General features: G+C 40.0%; 1 protein-coding gene across 1 annotated transcript; it reads left to right on the top strand.

The window, feature by feature from the left end:
* The first annotated feature begins 1908 nt into the window (after window positions 1-1908).
* On the top strand, window positions 1909-18577 carry AGBL3 (ATP/GTP binding protein like 3). The gene is given in 11 exon segments (XM_027885801.1): window positions 1909-1930; window positions 8296-8331; window positions 8334-8847; window positions 8849-8925; window positions 8928-8971; window positions 8973-9014; window positions 9792-9857; window positions 10014-10093; window positions 17497-17619; window positions 17621-17669; window positions 18353-18577. Coding segments are annotated over 11 exon segments (1278 nt in total).
* The last annotated feature ends 2502 nt before the right edge of the window (window positions 18578-21079 follow it).

Raw genomic sequence — 21079 nt, 5'->3', positions numbered from 1 at the left:
ACTGCCAAGGGGGATCTAGGCAGTAAAACCACTGCAGTTGGAGGATGTACTCATATAACCAAACACAGGGATCTGCTTCAGCATGAGTCGTGCCCTAGTCTCAGCTACGTTGATTAATCCTGCACGAACAAGGAAAAAAACCCTAAGGTGTCTAGCTCAGATGCAGACATTTACATATGATTAGGAGTCAGTGTCATATTCAGAATCTGAAAATAAAGTAGTCCAGAATGCAGTGAGGACCCATCCTGGCACAACAATGACAGCAGTAGTCACACCAATACGTAGCTGGGGAATGTGGATAAAAATAAAACTACAATAACTGTTGATTAAATAGAACAGTATTTACTGGTATTCCCAAAATATAAAAAACCCTTTAACAGGGTTCAAAGCTTTGATGTGCTAAGCACTGCACAACCATATAATAAAAAGACACTCCCTATCTCTGGAGGAGTAAGATCCATATGTGGTCACCACTCATTTTCTCTGACTCCTTTTTTCCCCAGCCATTTCCAGGAGTGTCTCAGCATCATCCATTTCTCTCAAGGGCTTGTGCTGGAATGCAGTAACATGATTTTGGGAAGCATTTGTGTTAAAACAGGGTTGCCTCAGAACAGGGCATATACATTGTTTGCAAACTTTCTGACATTGTAAGGCCAAGTTTGTACCATGACATTTCAGATTTTCTTTCAGGTAATCTTAGGTTGTTTGAATATGTCTCAAGAACTTCGGCCAAGACTTCAAACAGAAAGAGGTTACAAAGAAGAATATTAGAAATATTCCCCAAATATGTGAGGAAACTTTTGCATATATACAACAACAAGAACAGTTGGAGGAAAATGGGAAAGAAACATATTTACAGACCTCCTTTGTAACTCAGTAACAACAGGCTCAGAGCAACTTGTTAAAGAAAGCAGAAAAATATTGAAAGTATTTTTTACTTTATCTGTAGCCAGGCTTGAATTCAGGTGTGCGTCAAGTACCCGGCCATTTTCAAGAGCTCTATGTTCAGTTTTTAAAATAAAGTCAACTTGCCTTTTTAATTCACATAGAAGACTCAAAATACACAAGGGTTTCTTTGGAGTTGCAAATGAAATCTTCAAAGAAAGCCCAGGAGGCTTATTAAAGTTTGAGCTGGGAAAAGGGAAAAATAAAAAAAGAAACCCAAGCATGGTCACAAGGATCACTATTGGCTGCTAGGGATATGACGCTGTGAGATGGCCTGAGAGAATAAAATATCTGGAAAGAACAGAAAAGAACAAAGCAAAAATAACTGTATTTAAAGGAGCTTGTTTGACTAAGAGCTTCTCAAATACCTGTAAAAATTCACAGATATTTACAAAATCCCATTAGTGAGCCAGCTGTATAACTGTCCAGAGAGTACATTATTTTTTATTTAGCTAAAAGTACCTAGAATATATATGTTCTTAAACAGTTTGCTTTCTGTAAAATGGAGGATGCACCTTTGAGAATTGTGGAATCAAAGGAAAACATGGAAATGAAGTCAGAAACAGGAAAATGTATCAACAATTGCATCAGAAAAAAACAAACCAAACTGTTACTTTCAGTGTTGCATTCTATCACTCCATAAGCTCTATTATAGCCAAATGAAAGCAGCAGAGAAGGGAATCAGGTCAATTCAAGACATGATTTATTCTGAACCTCCTCTGTAGCTCCTTTAACATAAGCACATTTCACTGTACCACTAAGAATAGTCCTATCGAAACTGAGAGAAATTTAAAGCATGTGTGCATGTTTGCACTGGGTGAAAGCGATCTGGTACAAACCTTTTCTCCATTTCTGCAACATTAAATGACATTTAGACTTCTTCTTTGCCTCCAGGGACAGTCCTACTGAGCAATGAATAGGTGTTTAAATCATTAGCTCTGAGGAGAAAAACTTGCACAAAAGATGGACTTCGTGGAGGAAAAAGGTAGTTCCGAGTGTTGGTTGTGGCTCTCAGTAAGCAAACGACCATGAAAGTTGAGTCAATACTAGTACTGACACCGTTTCTCTTGCTTTAAAAGATTTACACTGCATGCTGCAAAATGTTTGAGCGTTCACATCTGAACACCATGCCCAAATGAAACTGCTGCTATTCACAGCACAGTTAGCATTCGTACATAGAAATGCAGGGCTCATCTTCACTGCAGATTTAAATTAACTTTGCTGTGATTGAATGTTGCCTTTACATGAAGTCCTGCTGACACGCAATAAGCTCACTCAGTATGATGTAGAACAGATACAGAATAGAAGTAGATTAGTGCTGCCAGTCCTCACACACCTTCCCATAAATTTCAGGTATCAAAAAAGTATGACATTCTGCCAGAATTCACAGTGAAATGGTTTAGAGAATAATTTCCTATATTTTTTCTGCTAATTACAACCCAGTCCAAAATGATCCCTATAGTTGTCTGCCCTGGTAATCCATCAGAAGCTGCCCTTTCTCTTCTCTATTACAGCAGGAGCAACTGAAGTAAAACCATTTTTTTTTTCCCCCAGAACTGTGGTTTCATGCGCATTAACAGGGATTTGCACACTGCCAAATCACTCTGGAAGCACAAATTTAATCTTGATCATGTGTGGGCATATGACTGCACTTCTGTCAAATCAGGCAGGGCACATGATGAAGTTTTCAGTATCTTTCTATAAACGTGAACTTTATGTCAGCCCGGGAGGGTGGATGACATCTGATCTCTCACAAAGCCAGGCAGTATAAAGTTAACCCCTCACATTACTCTGAACAGATCCCGGAGGGCAGAAGGAGTATATAGGAGGTCAATACTCTGCATGGGGCTGTGCTGTTCTGGATGCCATGAGGAGATTACAGAAAGTAAATGGACTGAATGAGCCCTTCAAAGCCTCACAGCAGCACAGTCCTGGATGTCAGCTTACCCTGGCAATTTTAAAATGGATTTGTACTTCGCATCCTTCTTCGAGTCATGTCCTGCCAGCCTGCAGGGCGAACAAGAGAGACGCTGTATTATCCTTCACTTCTTTACCTCACACAAGATTACCTCGAAGTGAAATAATTCCAAAAAATAGATGTAAAATAACTCTGCTTGTACACTGCAAATGTTCCACTATAATGCGCAAGGCACACAGGGCATATCTGCTTCCCTGGATCAAGAAGAGAAGCTCAGAACCGTCTCCCAGCCCTCCCTTACAGACTGCTACCACCTCGTGGCCATTCTTGTTCCACCTCTTGGCAGCAGCAACCGAAATTTTCAAAAGTCCGTTCTTTTTTCCTCTGTTCTCTTAGCTGTTCCATTAGAAATAAATGATTCTTAGGGAAAGAAGTACCAAACCAAAAGAACTTTAGGTGTACTGTGACACTGTGGAAAGAATAACATTAAAGAAAACATGTCCAAAACTTCTTTTGTAAAGTTTACACATGGATCTCAAAATAGCACCTATCACTCTATTTTGCAAAAGCAAATAAAACTTTTAAGGAAAGACAGCACAGATGCTTTAAAAACAAATTAATCATTTGCAAAGAAAGATATCTCTAATATCAAAAAAAAGCTCTAGTGCACTCATCCTGAATTCCTGCCATTCTTGATTCACTCAGAAACAAATTGAGACAGTGAAACAGTTTACAATATTAAGCTTAAAGAAAACATTTTAAATCAAGCTGCTACCAACACAAGCATTTTTTCCCTAAAAAAGAATATAGCAATACATAACTTCTTACCAGAAGTACCCAAAGATTCCTGGAGATCCCAGACTAAAGTTTAGGCTGTGAAGTTTCCCCTGTAAGCTCCAGTAAGGGATGATGCTGCCCAGTGGACAGGACAGATTTATAACACACTGGCAGTTCTTCCACTCCAACCTCTGGGCCAAGTCAATCCTGCTTCCTATCCCTGCCTCTCCTGTTAACCTCTCTAAAGGAAGGGTTGACTCTTCGCAAAACATTGTACTAACACAACACGATTGAGAAGATGAATTTTAACTACCACAATGATAGAAATAAACATAGATAATTGAATTAGGAGGACATGACTGATTTTATTTGTTTTGTGATTAGATCACAGAAATTATTGTTTATACAAGGGAAGCAAATCTGATAGTTCAACTGGCATTTTGGGAAAAGAAAAAAGTAATTCTGGAAATAACAAGATTTTAATCAGCTAATATTACTTTTCATCCTACAAAACTAAATAATTTTAAGGCCAGTTTCAGGATTTTTTCCCCACTATTTGCTTATACTACACAGTTATTTTCTTATGGCACACTGTAGTAATATATTAAACTCACAATTTTCTCTCATCATACGTAAGGAAACATTATGGTTCAAATTTCTTTTCTCAGAGACATAATTTATTTCAAATATTTTAATAGCATGGCACAGATGTTCCACACCTGTGTGCATCTCAGGACCACCTTTATTACAGAGAGAAACATAGACATTGCTTTCCAGAGTTGAAGATGCAGAGTCTGACTCTAGAGGGGGTTGTATACATGGAATGTGATGATGAAAAGGACGAAGAATCTTTCCTACTTGTATTAAGAACCAGTGTTCCCTCATTTCATGTACAAACTGATACAACCAGAACACATATTGCTGATATGGATGTCATGGCATTCGTCTTGTGGCAGCAAACAGCAAAACTTGCATGACTGTTTAGCCGTAGAGACTATTTGTGGAGCTAGTAGGTGTTTTGTGATTATACAGATCCAGAGTACATAGTAACATCACTACCGCAAGAAGTAGGTTCAAATTCTCTCTCTTCTGCTCAGTAAAAGATCACACTTACCAACCACTGTCCCTTCTGTGACCGCATGTCCCCTTTGCTGTGGGCAAGGTTCAGGGGGCTGGGCAGTCATGCCTGCCCGTAATTCACAGAAATCCTGGGCATGGATATTCACACACAACCAACTTGGACTCTGTGTTAGCCAAGGATCTCACCACCGGTGCTTCTGTAGCCAGTGGAGGTAAAGCAGGCCTTCTAAAGAGCAAACCCGAGCAGATCCAAAATTTCATGCTCAGAATTGTTCTTCAGGAGTACTTACTTTCATGGACAACAGAGGAAGCTGAGGGAGTCCAGCCAGTTTGCTTAGGTGACTGTGGCTTCCAGCACCGCAGTTTTTCCTGAATTCCTGTGTAAATTGACCTTTCTGTTGGGCTTTCGCAATAAAACCCACCAGACCTTTCTGCTTGTGCCTCCTCAAACAGCTGAAGAGCACTGTGTCTCAGTTGTGCACAAGACAGAGTACTGTCCATGCACAGAATAACGATGGAGTACATTACTATGGAGATTTGACCTAATTCTTCTGCAGGGCATAAAATAAACCAAAATAGAGGCAGCTCTTCTCTCTGAAATAAATAAAAGTAAGCTGTCCTACTGTGGACTTTCAATTTCATTTTAGTATTTTAATTTAGGTTTTTTAGGATGAAGAGCCCCCTAACTCACTTGTGAGAGAAGGCGGTTAGCAGTGTACTGTTCTTACACATTAAGACTCTTTCAATTATTCCCCTACATTTTCCTCGTAAAACCACAGGGTGGGAGAGAGGGGAAGGGGAAAAATATTAGTGCTCACATTACTGTCAAACTCTAAAGAAAATTGGAAGAAGGTCTAGTCATACTTCATGGTTCTTGAACTCAGTGAGTAGTTAACTCAGTCCCATCTTGCAGCTCACCTGAATCACCTGTTACTGAGCCATGTATCCATTAGTTATGTATCCACTACATTTAGAAAATGGGTTCATCGGTTTTGGATTTAATTCATTTACTTTTTACATATGATGTCATGCACACCTGAAGCCAGATCCTCCAGGTGTCTATTATGTTATTTTGTCCGCTGCAAAGAGAATTAGATCTAGGAACCAGGTCTAAAGAAATAAGAAATTTTTTTCTGACAAAAAATAAGTCTTACTGGTGCTGGTATCTGATTAAGGCCCAAAGCAAATACAAATTCACATGAAACCAGACTTTTATCTTTTGGCTTGATGCAAGCAGATAGTAGGAAGGATAGGGAATTCTTTGGAAGGGGATAGTGTCTATGATTCTGTGACAAGCAATTAACTCTGGGCAGTGTTGCGGTCAATGCACAGTACTAGAGTCCCAATCATCCAATTACTAGATTTTTTTTTTTCCAAAGACACTGCATTACAGACATGCAGCATCTGTGTGATCAGCAATCAGGGACTTCACTCTGTAGTTGGAGCACCTCTTTTCCTAATGGTGCCACTGGTGTCTAATGTTCATCATTGTCATCTGATGGTAAACAAGCTGTACAGGGAGCAGAAGTGAGTTTGCACAGCAAAAGTTTGTACATGAACAAAATAATATGTATTTTTATTTAGAGCTGTAGTGAAGGTTTGTTCACAGATTCAAAAAATGAGGTTCAAAATGAGGCTTCCCTATTCATCTATGTGGAACTGGTGTAAATAGGATGAACCACTTTTCAGTGCGTCCTTTATATTATAAAGATTACAGTATAATCTTACTGCTTGTACTCCTGTGTGACTCTTTTTTTTTTCATATTGGATACTCACTACCCTGAAGTCATTGAACACTACAACAGGTTTGGAGATAATACAGCCATAGAAAACTCTTGACAAAGAAGTTTTTATTTAGGAGAAGGTGGAAACAGTCTGATAAATCTTGCTGTGAGCTGTAGGTAGATGAAGGACTTGCTTTGCTTTCCTTTATGAATCTAATTCAAAGCCTGATGAAATCAATATGCTTTCCTTTGCTATTTTAAAGCACTTGGGAATAAATTATTTTCCTATAGATAGGGATGAAAATTAGTTACATAGTTACACATCTGTCTCATCATCCATAAGTTCTGCCTGTACTGTTACTTATCCCAGAAGTCCAACTCAGCTCAAGCCGTTGTTCTCAGTGAATAACAATATGAACCAGCTTAAAATGCATTTGTTGTGAAAATATGAGAGGAGAATGATAACAGCCACAAGAGAAAGTGAAAAATATGAGAACTGTGTGACTGCAACATCAACACTGAAATCTGTGTTGGAGGAATATTTTGTTATCCTGTTTTCTATAGTGTTTTTGCCAAAATTTATAAACAAAACCTGGCCACATTGCATCAGTGCTTAATTACAGCCTTCTATGTCTGGCAAGAATAAATTGGACAGAGTTGAAGGGAGTGAGTTGCTTTATTCCGCTGTCACTGTTTGAGTATCAGAGTTATTTATTCTTTCCTGTGTTTGCTAAGTTTATCCAGTTGCCTTGGATGAACTTGGAACTTCTGGCAGTTGCTGATTGTGGTCCTGGAATACTTCTATATTGATAAGAAAGGATAAGAACAGTTTTGCAATCCTGGAGTAATTAGTTGTGGCCATAAAATATTCAGAAGCACAAAATTGAAAGGAAGCTAGCACTCTTCTTGAGGCCAACACAGTCAGTAAAAGCTTGTAATACACTTAAAAGCACTGGTACTCGTTGACATTATGTTTATTTAGAAATTAGCTACTTCTGCAGTATGGGCATATTACCTGTCATGAGTAGGTTGCTACATTTGGTGACAAACAAAACTGGCAATTGCTGTGTGTCTAGGAAGGGACCTCTGTCCTTTGCAATTGGACATGCTAATTTATTGGAAGGCCTAAGATGTGGAGGAACACTCAGAATCCCAGCTCCCTGCCTTTTTGTAAACAAGGGCAGGGATTTCTGTTATAGTCTTTTAGTTGCTGTTCTTTAAAAAGCATAGCTTTCCGTGTTCTTTGTTAGTGACTTGAACTTCATGCACAGGCAACTGGGAGTGATTCTTATTCAGCCTATCCAACTCTCCAACAAAGCGTGTGTTGTGATATTGTGGTTCTCAGGCTTCCTTAATGAAATTTTCCAACCGAGGAGCTGAAAACCGCTGCCTTAAGTATGGCCAGTTGTTCCTCCTCTCCCGAGGAATGACATTCTGCAGGCAATTACAAACAGTTAGCAACTCTTGGGATAGAAAATATCAAGATGCAGTAGAATATGGGTGCTTGCTTAGCACTGAATGTGTTCTATAGGTGATAATCACATGCACAAACTCAGCACTTTCTTTAAGCACCTCCTTTTAAGGAGTAGAGTGAAGAATGTTTTTAGAAGTTCAAATTGTAATTAAAAGTCCTAATTAAGATACCAGTTGCATTCTTGATATGCTCAGTGGGAGTAGGCATCTTTTCCTGGCAGCTGCATAGACTTTGATTTATAGCAGTGTAAATCAGATTTGCACCTGATTCACTGTGAGGTGCTTTTTCAGGGCAGCACACGTTATTTAACACTATATCATACAGTGCTAACCAGCATCACACTGTCTGCTTTCTGCCTACCAACATTTGAGTACCAGCCGGCCCACACACTGAGCTCTACACAAGCAGACACACAGTGTAAGCAATGCACAGGCAGGGATGCTACATCGCTTCACTATTGTCAGCTTTACCAAGTATAACAGCCTATATAAACATGGCTTGTGGTACTCAGAAGTCAGTGCAAAGAAACAGAATAAGAAATGGCTGGTGAAGGACTGGAAATTAATCAAGTATTAGAAAAACAATGTGGAGCAAGGTAGACATCGTTATTCCTCACGTTGGGTGTTCTAGCTGCCTCATGACCGAGACACCTGCTACTTTGTCCACTGTTATCCTTACTCCTACTCCAGTCTGCAGGAGTATCTGGGGGCCATCTCTAAAGATCCAGTGAAGTCCATATTCTGCAAGATTCACATCTTATGCCATGAACTGGTAGGAAACAGAGTATGTTTTAACTACCACCACCACCCTGCCCCTCCAAAAGTGACAAGGAAGGCTGTGACACTGACAGTGAGGGTGCATCCGGGAGAAACAAACCGGGATTTCATTCTTGGTAAGCAAAGCTTACCAAGAGTTGTTACCAACAGCAGTTGTCCTGTGGGACAGTTTTATCTTGAAAGTGGTACCAGTGTTGAATCCAGATGGTGCGATTATGGGAAATCACCACTGCTTTTAACAGGCCATGACCTGAACTGCAAATACAGATCTAGTGTAGGACAAATGTTACCCTTCCACCTGGTATACCCAAAACAAGATAAAAAGATAACCTCATTTTCTTTCCCTTTAGAACAGTTGATTTTCCTTTTCACTATATTTTTGTTAGTTTGATGTCTCTATGTCCCTTAGTGTTTTGATATTATTTGCATCTTTGCACTGCACCCAAGCCTTTCTGATCACTTTGTTTAGATTCAGTTGCATTTCAGAGTGGGTTATTTGCACGTTTTCCCTTAATATACTTACTTCCTTCTGGTAATTAATTATGTCTTCAAAGCAAAAAGAGTTTTCATCAAAACATTTTCAGCATATTTCTCTCCATATCCTCTGCAAAAACCTAGTTATCAAATTTCTTATTTCTTTCATTTGCTTCTTTCCTGGCTTACAGCTACTTTCCAGAATGAGGTTAGGTTCAGAATAGATCCCAGATGTCCATTTGACAGCAAAGATTGCCAAATTTGCTTGTTTTGCTATAAATGGTTTTGACTTCCTATGCAAACTTCCAGTCACAAAGACATTGATACTACAGATATAAAACTAAACCTTCAGGTATTAAACTAAACCTTTGGAAAGTAAACTAAATCTCTCTAGTCTAACTTCTACAGCAAATTAATATAAACAAAACTCTTGTGCAGCAAGTCAGTGTCAGAATTAGTACATTTAATGTTTTTCATCAAGGTACAGTCTGTTTTAAATAAGGTTTGTGTTCCTTCACATGACTGTTTTGGCTTGTAGATCCCTCGCTTACAGGAACTGATGCTTTAGGCTGCAGACAAAACACACATTTGAAAAGACATATGAAAGGACACACATGTGAAAGACTTGGGAGTCCATAGGACAGCATTTCCACAATGCTCTCTTGAGCTACTGTGTAAATAACAAGCAGGTAAAGACCCCCACAGGCCTTTTCTCCTGCCTCAGTTAGTCCAGCTGTGAAAAACAGAGTAGTCTATAGATCCATAGCAGTAATAAAGTTGATAATGGCTTTCTTTGACCAATTGACTAAATTTGCAGCGTTTCTTATTATTAGCTGTGCCTGAAGGAACACAAGAAGGTAGTGAAACAGTAAGCCAGGGTAAACTCCAAGGTCCTAAATTATGATGTGTTAGACTGGAATTCCAAGTAACGTAGAATTATTCAGATATGCCAAGATTTATTTTATGTTCTCTTTATCTCATAAAGAGTGCCAGAGGAAAAGTTATAAATGTTACTAAGATTGGACTTTTAATAGTCACACTTCTTAATGTAACACTTCTTAAAAGATTCCACACAAATCTTATAGCCAAACCTTAATAGCCAGTTCATTAGAAGCAGAGCTCTGTATCTATGCCAGGTGGTCTTCCTGAGGAGAAACGAAACTTCATTGATACAGTCCTTGGTCTAGTGCATCACTTAAATCAATGGGCTTTTTTTTGCAGCCTTACATTTTGCAGAGCAATCTAGGCCCAATATAAGGTGTATTATTTGGTTTTGTGGAAACCTTTTTCATGAACCATGGAAGACACTAGCATGATTCCATTTAGTCAAAGCAGTTAAGTTCAGGAGAACTGGTTGAAGAGCAAGAATCTGTACACTGACCAAACAATGCATCTATTAAGTACAATCAGCAACTTCTGTGCAGACTGTGACTGGAAGATCAGATGTGCAGGTGATTTTAGAGAGGTGGGCATTGTGAGTTATGAAGAGCTGTGGTCCTAAAGTGGTCATTTATGAGGGAATGAAAATTTTGTAAATTTCTTTTTTGGGAAAACTTTATTACGTTGAATCTATCTGATCAAACTTAAGGTGGCCAGAGTATAGAAATCAAGATCTGAACTTTAAAACTGATGCTGAACTGCAAAGAAATAAAAAGAGACATGTGCATAGATTTCGATTACATATTAGGAAAACATTCTTCACTATGAGTGTAATGAGTCACTGGAACAGATTGCCCGAAGAAGTTGTCACTGCTCCATCCCTGGAAGTGCTCAAGGCAGGCTAAATGGGACTTGGAGCAACCTGGTCTCGTGGAAAGTGTCCCTGCCCATGGCAGGGGAGTTGGAACTAAATGATCTTTAAGGTCACTTCTAACCCAGACCATTCTATGATCTTATGATGGCTCTCTCATCTTTATGCATCATCAGAGAATTAGGAGATGGCTCACTTGCTACACACCTGCTAAAACCAGGTACTGAGGTATGCTCTGACTTTTCCATGTTGTTTATACCTCTGTCCTGAATGCCACTGGGAAAGACTGACTAGAGTTTAAAAAGCTCTGTTTTGAAGAACCGTAGGATTAAGTCAGTCAGAATAGTAATTAACAAATCAATAGAGCTGCAGTCAAATAAACAGTGCAGAACAGTAGTATTAATTTTCCCTGTAGCTTAACCCAGATTGTCCAGAAGGCAGTGTTTTTGTTCCAGAGAAGGTGGCTTTCCACCTGACAGGTTCTGCAGTGCAGCTGAGTAAACAGACACAAGTTCAGGACACGGATGGCATCAGCTTTAAGCAGAAGTATCATGCCCATGTACTCTGATGTCAGTCATACTTGGCAACATTCAGTTCAGAGTGTTCAGGAGTTGTGTACTCCTCTCACACATGCAGGAAAGTCATCACACTGGCACTACGTGCCCATTGCCTACATCTAAGCTCACAGACACATGTAGCCTCAGATTTAACAAAGGGATTTCACTGGAGGGCAAGAAGACTTTTTTTTTTCCTTAAACCTTTATTTACTTGTTTCGCTTGTTTTGATGAAAAAGAAAAGGGAGTTGTAACATGTTTTTTCTCCTTGTTTACTTCTTGTTTATTTTTCTGGTGCCTGTGATTGACATAATATTACTCAAGAGGTTTCCTGTGAATATGCAAAACAAACTCTTGTGAGTGAATGACTTTTAGAAAGCTTGTGGATGAATTTTAGCCAACAATAATAGTTTCTATAAATTGTTGCTTCCTGTTTGTGACATAAATACTGCAAATAAACAACAGTAAAAGAGAAAACTAGTACCCGGACTGTGTCCTAAGAGTGTGTCCAGCTGAAGCATAATACATACAGTCTAAAGCACTGTAATGTTTTGGAAAACATGCAGATGGGCATATCTGATGACTGGGCTGATGGAAAAATTTAATGATGTGGAGTTTTAGATCTAGTTTCAGAGATGGTAGTTTGAAACATGCTGTAGTCAGATGAGCTCTGGTGAGTGAAGCTCTGGTGAGGGAAGCTGCCACAGACCCCTTAATATGCTCTGCCCCTCCCTGGAGGCATTTGTCCTTGGAGGAGTTACAAGGAGAACAGCTTTGTGCAAAGTCCAACAATTCCACTCGGTCCCACTGCCATCCAGAATTTAAGCAAAGCTACTGGGTTTGTACTTCAGGAAGGTGAAGTCCAGACAGATTTTTGACTCAGCCAGACCACCTGGAGGGTAGTAATTTCTGATGGAACGGCTGTGAGGGCGGTGTCTACTTTTGATGTTTATCCACTGCTTGAAATTTCTTCCCCCATTCTGTTCAGTGCTGAAGAACAAACCAGGAATTTCCACCACTGATGCCATGGTATGTCCAGGACTGTATAAGGAACAGAAACTCAGCCATAGTTGGTTGGACGGAGTTTCTTTTGCACAGTACAAGGACTGGTAACAGAGAGTCGGTGAAAGTATGCAGGGGAGGGATGACTGTTGAGGTAATTTTGCCTTAATGTATCCTCTGCTGTGTTTATTCTTATAATGCTGCCTTTGGTTTTTAATTTATTCATATTTGAATGACAAATCCGCATGGACACATTTCCTGGCGCTGGAATTAAAAAAAAAAAAAAAATAGCATTTGTGAAAACTTTATAATGGACATCATACTTGGGCTCTAAAGTTAACAACGTGTTCTGGTGAACACTAAGTATCCCACACCTTTTAGTACTTCTCAGCCCTTCAGGCTTTCTTGCCCCACCTCCTGGTCTGGCTGGCAGTATGGCTGTGCATGGGGGTGTGACATGGGGCTGGCAGCTCTGAGGACTGGCAACGTGAGAAAAAATTGCCCAAAACTCTGAGCTTTTCCATTTCATTTGCTAAAAACACTCACCATGCTTGTCAGTGGAATTGGTTCCACCTTTTTCCTGATGTCCATAAGCACCATTTCCTTGTGATCTATAAATTGTACGTACAAGCAAGGCAGGCAGGTTTACCTTATGTCTGTGACTAAGCTATAGATTCAGCAGACTGCAACATAACTCTCATTCATATCTGATTATTGCAAAACATCTGTGCATAGTATTCATCCCAGGGATTGGGATTAAATGCTATATAATGCGATTTATCCAGATAACATGGGAGATTCGGAATCCTGTTGGATAACTGATTTGAGGGGATTTCAAACTCAAGAAAAGAATTGGAAGGGTGTAACACTACTTAAGAGAAGTCCAGACAAACACAGAAGACCACCATAGAAAGTTAGGGTATTTTTTTCATAGAAAGTTAGGAATTGTTTCTCATCCTTTTAGTTTAGTCTTTAAAACTGGTAGACTTGTTTGGTAATATACTTCAGGATAGGTATTAAGTAATGGACTATCATATCCCTCATACCAACAGACATTTCATGTGATGAGATGAGCCATTTTACAACCACTTTCTGTCCTCCCTTTTCTCCTTCTGCCACATTCCTTGTTGTATACTCCTTCCTCTTACGTTCAGTCCCTGCCATGACCTGGTTTAACAGAATAAAAAGAGCCCATCAAAAAGAATGAGATGGTTTTCTGCTGGGTTAATGAGTTAAATCAGATCACACAAGATTTTTATAATTTTTTTGAGCATCAGAGACAGTTTAAGAAATGGAGTAAAACACTTAGCTAGGAGTTTATCAAATGAGTCACAATCAGTGTAAGAAGCTTCTTCCTTCTCTTCCTCACATGCTTATGTGCATTTTCCCATGTGGATCTACTTCAGTGACTAATTTTAAGTTTATTAGATCAAAAGTTTATTTGATCAGAAGACTTACCAAAATTTCTGTTATTGTTCTTGATGAAAGTTCTTAGAGACATTTGAAAAAAAGTGAATAGCAGGGAATATCACAGCTACAGTAGAATTTCTGACAGAAATTCATGCTGGAGCTATACATAGCCCTCAACGGCATTTTGCTGATGTTCAGCCTAGAAAACTACATGGCCTTAAGATGTAAAATAGAAGCATTGTTATTGTGGCCTAGAGAAAACTGTTATTTGGAAAGAAGACAAATTGATATTTTTATGGGTAATATTCTTTTTATGTATATAAACATTATAATGCTTACTGCTTTATTAATGCTTTCATTGGTTCAATAGGTATACCAGTGTTTCTCAAGCTTTTTGCATTTTTTGCCAATCATTCTTTTTAGAAGCCCCAACACTGGAAAAACAGAGCAGTGGCAATTAATGATACTGAGAAAGCATGGCTGTCCAGGTTCCCAGACTAAAAATAAACAAGCCATATTGAGTGGGAAGTGAAGTCCCTTGACAATATGATATGTTTGTATCCAGGTTCATAAGTATTTGCTGAACAGAACAGCATCAGGAATTCAATCTTAAGCAGCTTGCTTATTGTGCTCCTTCTGGCATTGTGATTATCATGTTTATTTGCAACTGCTGGAGCTTGTTTGTTTTTTTTTTTTATTTGTGGCTATGATATTCCCTCATGAATTAAAATGGCTACACACTATTTTCTGTGCCGAAAAAAAAAAAAAGTGAGGAGAACATTTTCACAGCATCACTAAGGACAGAAGTCATAAAATCAAAAATATTTGTATTTTTCATCCCAGAAGAAACATGCTGTGTTTTGTTGGCTTTTTTCTGACCAAAGACTGATATGAGACAATTTAATTCAACCACTATAACCTGACACAAACAATTTTGTCACCAAAAGTTGCTGACTTAGTATACTCATTGCTTTTTATTGTCTTCTTCATCTATGAGTGAAGTATCAACATCAAAAAATCTGAGGCAGGAAAAATGGTAAAATTACATCTCCTGAATATTCAGTGTATTCAGATCTGTCAAGGAATACATCTTGGAGCTGGAGATATACCAGCTCTTCTTCAGTCTCATAAACAACTAACAGCTCATTCCCTCAGGTGGACCTGTTTCAATTCAATTTTCATTGAACAGAATTTTTGCCAGGTCCATTAAAATAATTTCCTTTGTGTTTCTCAGTCGAGTAGAGTGCTGTGAAGAGAAAGGTCACAGAACATTCTAGAGAAACAGGCAATCATCTTTTTCGTTAACTTTGTGATAATTACCAAGACCCATCTCTGAAAGAGTTGTGCTGGCAATATTTGTAAAGGTGTGTCATAACCCTTCTTACCATTCAGAGTGTGTAATGTGGTTTTCAGCATTAGCTAGCTGAGCAACTACCATAGGATTAAGTTTACTAAAGGGTCATTGTCAGAATATAAGATGTAATATTTTTAAAAAACTTCTCCGTTATTGCTGTTCAGCATCCTACACTACTATTGAGATGATGTGAGTCTTGTTGGAGTTGACAAACACTTAAAAATCGTAGATAAAAATAATGTAGTCTAATGTTATGTTCCTACATTCATTAAAAATAATTTAATTTAGATATTTTTTATAATGCTGAAAACCTAGCAGCTTGCAAAATGAACACAAGTTGCTGAGTATTCTGAGCTTTTGAAAATCAGGTTAAATATTGAAAGTCAAGGTTGCCCTCTGCATGTGGGGAAAAAAAAAAAAAAAGACCAATCCTTTACATGTTAACTCTTTTTACCACTAGTTATTGAACTCTTACCAAGCTTCCCCCTTCCTAACCTGGTGTACACTACTTGAACAACCCATAAAGGAGCTGACTGATAATACCTTTTGGTCAATCAGTCTTTTGGAACTTGATAATAATAATAATTCATTCCTGGTTTTATTCAGCTTCACAGACTCAAGGCATTGATACTCAACAGGTATCTGACCCAGTTAAAAAAGGCAAGCATTATATGTTTGGTAATTTTTAAAATCCAAATAAGAATTTTTTTCCTATAATCTCAAACCTCAGCAAAGAGTATGTTCCACAAAGACAAGTACGGAGTTCTTTGGCTGGGGTTTCACTCAGTCTCAGCATTTGGAAGAGCTCATTTTTCTATAATTTAAACTGTCTTCATCACATTATTACACTATTACTTACTGTCTGATAACAATCTCACTAGAGAAAAAATAAACCTGAGGCAAATTCCAGAGAGGTAAAAAAATATTTGCTCCTACTGGCAGTAGGGTACAAGCATTTGTAATAATTTGCAGAGCAGCACTAAAGCCAGCTGCAGCTAACCTTGTCCATGGCTGGCTGGTAAAACACATCTGCCAGGTCAGGTCAGGTCAGGCCAGGCTAAGGGAGAGTGCAGGGGCCTGAGCTGCAGCAGTCATTTTGGCACTTGAGGAGATTTGGTCTTCACCTGCCATCAGTGCTGGGGCTGTGCCTGCCACATCAGCCAAGGTGCTGGAGAGATCCAGGTCTGGAGAAAAAAGACACATGAGCCACCCAGAGGGAAAGATTAAATTAAAAGGGAGTCCCTCTCTGCCAGCCTCTAAGTCTGGGCACAAATCATTACAGCTGTAATTGGCTTCTGTGGGACAGGAGGTCCAGGTAAGTAGAGTTTAGGCACAGTTTAAGTATGGTAGAGTTGAGCACATTGCAGTGTTATGATGGGTAAGGGCTTGCCTGCCAAAATGGAGACTAATAAAGAATGTTTTTTAAAATGGTTTTGCAGTCTCGCCACTTTCTTCCCCAGCTGCAGCTGTTCCTAGTTATTGTGTACCACACCCAAGGGGAAAAACGTAACAAATCACATTCTCCTTGGCTTTCCTGGAACTGACATTGCTTAGAGGAAGTTTAACAAAGAAAAAAGTAAATGTACTAGCTCTTAATATTTTGTTTCTGTGTTTTAGATCCAGACTGGAGTATTATCCAATGTAACAATATGTGGGATAAGGTGAGAAAATAAAGGTCAAGGCAGGCCACGTGCATAGCTCACTGCTAGCACATTTCCTTCTAGTTTCTGGTGCTCTGGCAATGAACAATGAAGGCTGTACACTCCTACAGGTGCAAGGTCCCCACTTATTGTCGATGTTGTTAACTTTCCTAAGTACCCACCTTCTGTTTTGCACTTTACAGCTTAGACTTTGCTACACAAGCCTGAAAATTTTAGGGTTTCATCTGATAAAAAAGAAAAATGTTTTTGGTGTCTGTTTTACTTCTGTAATGGTAAAGTAACCCTCTGCTGCATCTGTGATAGTACTTCTGACTGACTCAGAGGGGGTATAGTAAGCGTATGATATTGGCACTTACAGCATTGTGGTTCTTTGTAGTTTGAAATACAGGAAATTACCTTTTTTTTTTTTTTTCCCCCACATATGATTCTTAAAAAATGCTTCAGACTAAAGTAGCAGGAAGTTTACCTCTAAGGATTTTCCATTCTGTGTGGACATATTTATGTATATCTTGTCATGAATTTCTGTGGAGATATAGTATTTTCTGGACTGACCTATGTATCCTTTAGCTCTGAGAGTCTCATTCTCGATGCTAAAGACATTTACGAAAAGTCATGTGTGCAACAGGAGGCAGGAAATGTGTGTACCACGATGTGATCCTGTCCATGAGAAAAAAATTTCATTCATCCATCTTTAATCTGTTCTCACAGAAGATAAGGGAAAAATGGTTAAAATGTCTTTAAGACTGCAGAGAAGACTTTCAATATCCAAGTGGTTTCTCAGTTATTGTTCTATTCGAAATACAAAAAAGACTAGGGTTTCATTCTGTGAAGAGGGTTAGTTGGTGTAGTTACATCATGGTACTGAAAGACATAAGACACATGATAGCAGTACATTAGCAGTGCTGGAAAACTCCCACGTGTTCAGCAGAAGCTGATATGCTGTGGCAGATACCAAAACTGTTTTAATGGAGCTTCCCATGGAGCTGAAACATTAGAGGTCCTGAAGCTTGTTAACGTCTTTGTGAACAGCCCAGGGACAAGAGACTGGAAAATCTCAACCTAATGGCAAAGAATATCTCTGACCCTGCACTATCCTTCTGCAAATAACAGAAGAGAGGCTTTAGCCATAGGTTCATTGCTTTTCATATGCATCAGCATGCCATAAAGGGACGTATGGTCTGATTCTGTGAAATGCTGGAATTACCCTTTTCAGAGGAGGGTTAAGAGAATGTCATATCACCAGAGCAATAAAACCAGGTCCTGTGCCTACGACCGAAGTTTCCACATTTTAGCACTAGAATTTGTATCTTGCTATGGCTCCCCTTTAGTAAAGAAACTAAAGCCATATCCTTTTTTTAGTAAGTAGTAGCACTGTAATAGCTGATATGGATTTGTTCTTTCTTCTTTTTTGGCTGAAGTCATGATTGTAGCACAAAGAGGGATTGAAAAAAGGAAGAAAGAAAAAGGAAGGAGCGGTTCCCCTCAACAAACACAAGACCCAAGAAAACCAGAACAGCAAGCAAAGATGTAAATTTTGGAAAGAGAAAATCTTGCCAGGCATAAGACCCACTGCAGTTCTCCCTTCTGATACTGCCTGAGTCAAGGAACAGACAACATGCTATGAAATATCAGGGTATATTTTGGAGCCCCAGTTCTACAGCCAGTGAAGGCACATGAAAGTGTAATGTGTCTGATTTGCTTAAATAGCTCCCAAGACTTTGGTTATGGATTATGACTCTACCAGCAAGGGAGTAGATATCACCAGAAACCAAAATTCTTCTCGCCTTTTTTTTTTTTAATAAATAGTTTGCACACCTTGTCTGATGTACACATGAAGCTTCTCTCACCACTACTAAACCAGCTTACTAGTTAGTAAAGAGTGTCTCCTGAATATAAAGTATCATTTGTCTTGAACAATACACGCTGTTTTTGTGAGGCAGACTCCACTTCCAGAAAGAGCTCTGATTTTCGGGAAACAATTCCAGGAAGGATCACGCACGAATTTGGTGGAAGCTGGCTCCTGGAAAGTGCTCTCCTTTCCCACCCACAGACATCAGGATCTAGCAGCCCAAACACTCCATCCAGCCTCTCCTACCTCCAGGCACACACATTTAGAAGCCTTGCTTGCTTTCTCCTCTCCCTTCCCATTCTTTCTCCATGTTGATGATTATTGCCCTGCTTACCCCACCCCACACCCATCATACTTATCCTCCCCAACTGCTCCATCATTAGATAGACTTTGGTATCTGAAGCCTCAAGCAGTCAGGGCAAACCTGTAAAACATCCCTAGTAAGGAGAATGGAAAGGCATATTGCACTCTGCCCAGCCTTCAGACACAATCGTCCCTGCCTTGGTGCCTGGAAGGAGAAGGCAGGGGTACTACCTGATAGAGAGGCAGCCAAAGATGTGGAAGGAAGCCTCCAAAATTAGAAGGTCAGTTGGGACTAAGGGCAAGTCTTGAGCCAGATTTTGACTGGATCTCTCCCTGCTGGCAGCTGTGGCATCCCAGGAGGCATTACAAGCAGCAGAGACTGAGACCCTGCAGGGGAGGAGACAGACGGTCCCTCGGAGAACACTGAGGAGTGCTTCTGCCACAGGTGCACAATCAGGCAACCAGCTCAGGCCAGTGAAATGACACACTCCAAGAGTAACATTCCCAAATGGTGTATTTTAAGCATTTAAACTTTTTAAACATCTCCTCCTAAGGGGACAGTAGCAAGCAATTCCAAAATGTCAGAAGTCAAGCAGATGAGGCAGAAGGCTAGCTTGGCTGAGCAGGGATCTTTTCTTGGAAAAAAGGAAGGTGCATACGCCGTGGAAGCAAGGTCAGGTAACGTGGTGTCCTAGTTTTGGCTGGTTAACTTTCTTCACAGTGGCTAGCATGGGTCTGTATTTTGAATTTGTGCTGAACACAGGATTGATAACATAGAGATGTTTCTGTTGTTGCTGAGCAGGTTTAATATCAGGAAATATCATTCTTCACCCAAGTGGTTGGGCACTGAACAGGCTCCCCATGGAAGTGGTAACAACACCAAGCCTGTATGAGTTCAAAAAGCATTTGGATAATGGTTTCAGGTACATGGTGTGATTCTTGAGGTGTCCTGTGCGGTTGGACTTGATCATCCTGGTAGGTCCTTTTCAACTCAGCATATTCTATGATTCTATGATTCGATTTACTGCTCTGAGCAGTGCAGAGAAGGCCAGAGACAAGGAGATGTGTGAAAAGGCTAAGGCCAGGATATATGTCCATCTGGCACACTCATGAAGGCTAAGGTGCAGGAGATATGAAGGGGAACAGCCACCACTCTAAGATGACTTGCACGCTGTCTCTATTCACTGAGTTTCTCTTAGGACTTCCTCCCATATTTCCTCTCACCTACTTTGTGCTCTTGGATGTGAGTGCCAATATCATAGGCTCACAACATATGTAGCACATGGAGGTTTCCTCACCATGCCAAAAAAATGAAGTAACTAGGTGGAACTCTGTGAACCTAGTAGGTGAAACCTAGCTTCATGGCTAGGTGTCTCACATGTATCAACCCCCAACATACAGCTCTCCTAACAGACCCACCAAAAAAACTGCTAAAAGGACAAATGGTTCTGGATCTGGCCAGGAGGACTAAAGGAAAGAGAGTTTTGCCCCTTACATCACTCAAGCTTCCAAAGCTTTCCTGTAGCAGAAGGCACCTTGCCACTTCCCCTGCACCGTGACTGCATAGGCATAGTGTCTGCAGGCGAGGGGGAGATTGAAACTGGGCGATGCTGAGTCTGGGAAGCAGAAAGAGAGTTAAAAGTCCAACAAGGGCCATGTCAGTGAATTCTGACAGTGCTGTGGTACTGGGATCAGTGCTGGGACGGTCACTCACCTCTACAGAGGTGTCCAAACAAAACAAACTCATCTAAGCCCTCGTGGACACGTAAGCTACTGCAGTAGCGCAACACTCCCGGCAGAACTTTGGCCGGGTCAGTTACTAGTGCCGGTTAGCACAGCCGGGAGAAGGCAGTGCAAACCTGCCCCCGACTCGCATAGTGGTGGCTGGGCTTGGCTTGTTTTCTTCTTCATATTTGGATGAGTCATATCAGGGAGGAGCACATTGCGAAGCCCTCAAAATCGAAACAGAAAGCACAGGCACGTGACACAACAGGGGCTGGCTGTGCTGTCAGACATCTCAGGCTGTG

The sequence above is a fragment of the Empidonax traillii genome, unplaced genomic scaffold (assembly GCF_003031625.1).
Source record: "Empidonax traillii isolate 1590-97213 ecotype Southwest subspecies unplaced genomic scaffold, ASM303162v1 scaffold172:size1107868, whole genome shotgun sequence".
NCBI lineage: Eukaryota > Metazoa > Chordata > Aves > Passeriformes > Tyrannidae > Empidonax > Empidonax traillii.
This window is presented reverse-complemented; position numbering and strand designations above follow the sequence as displayed.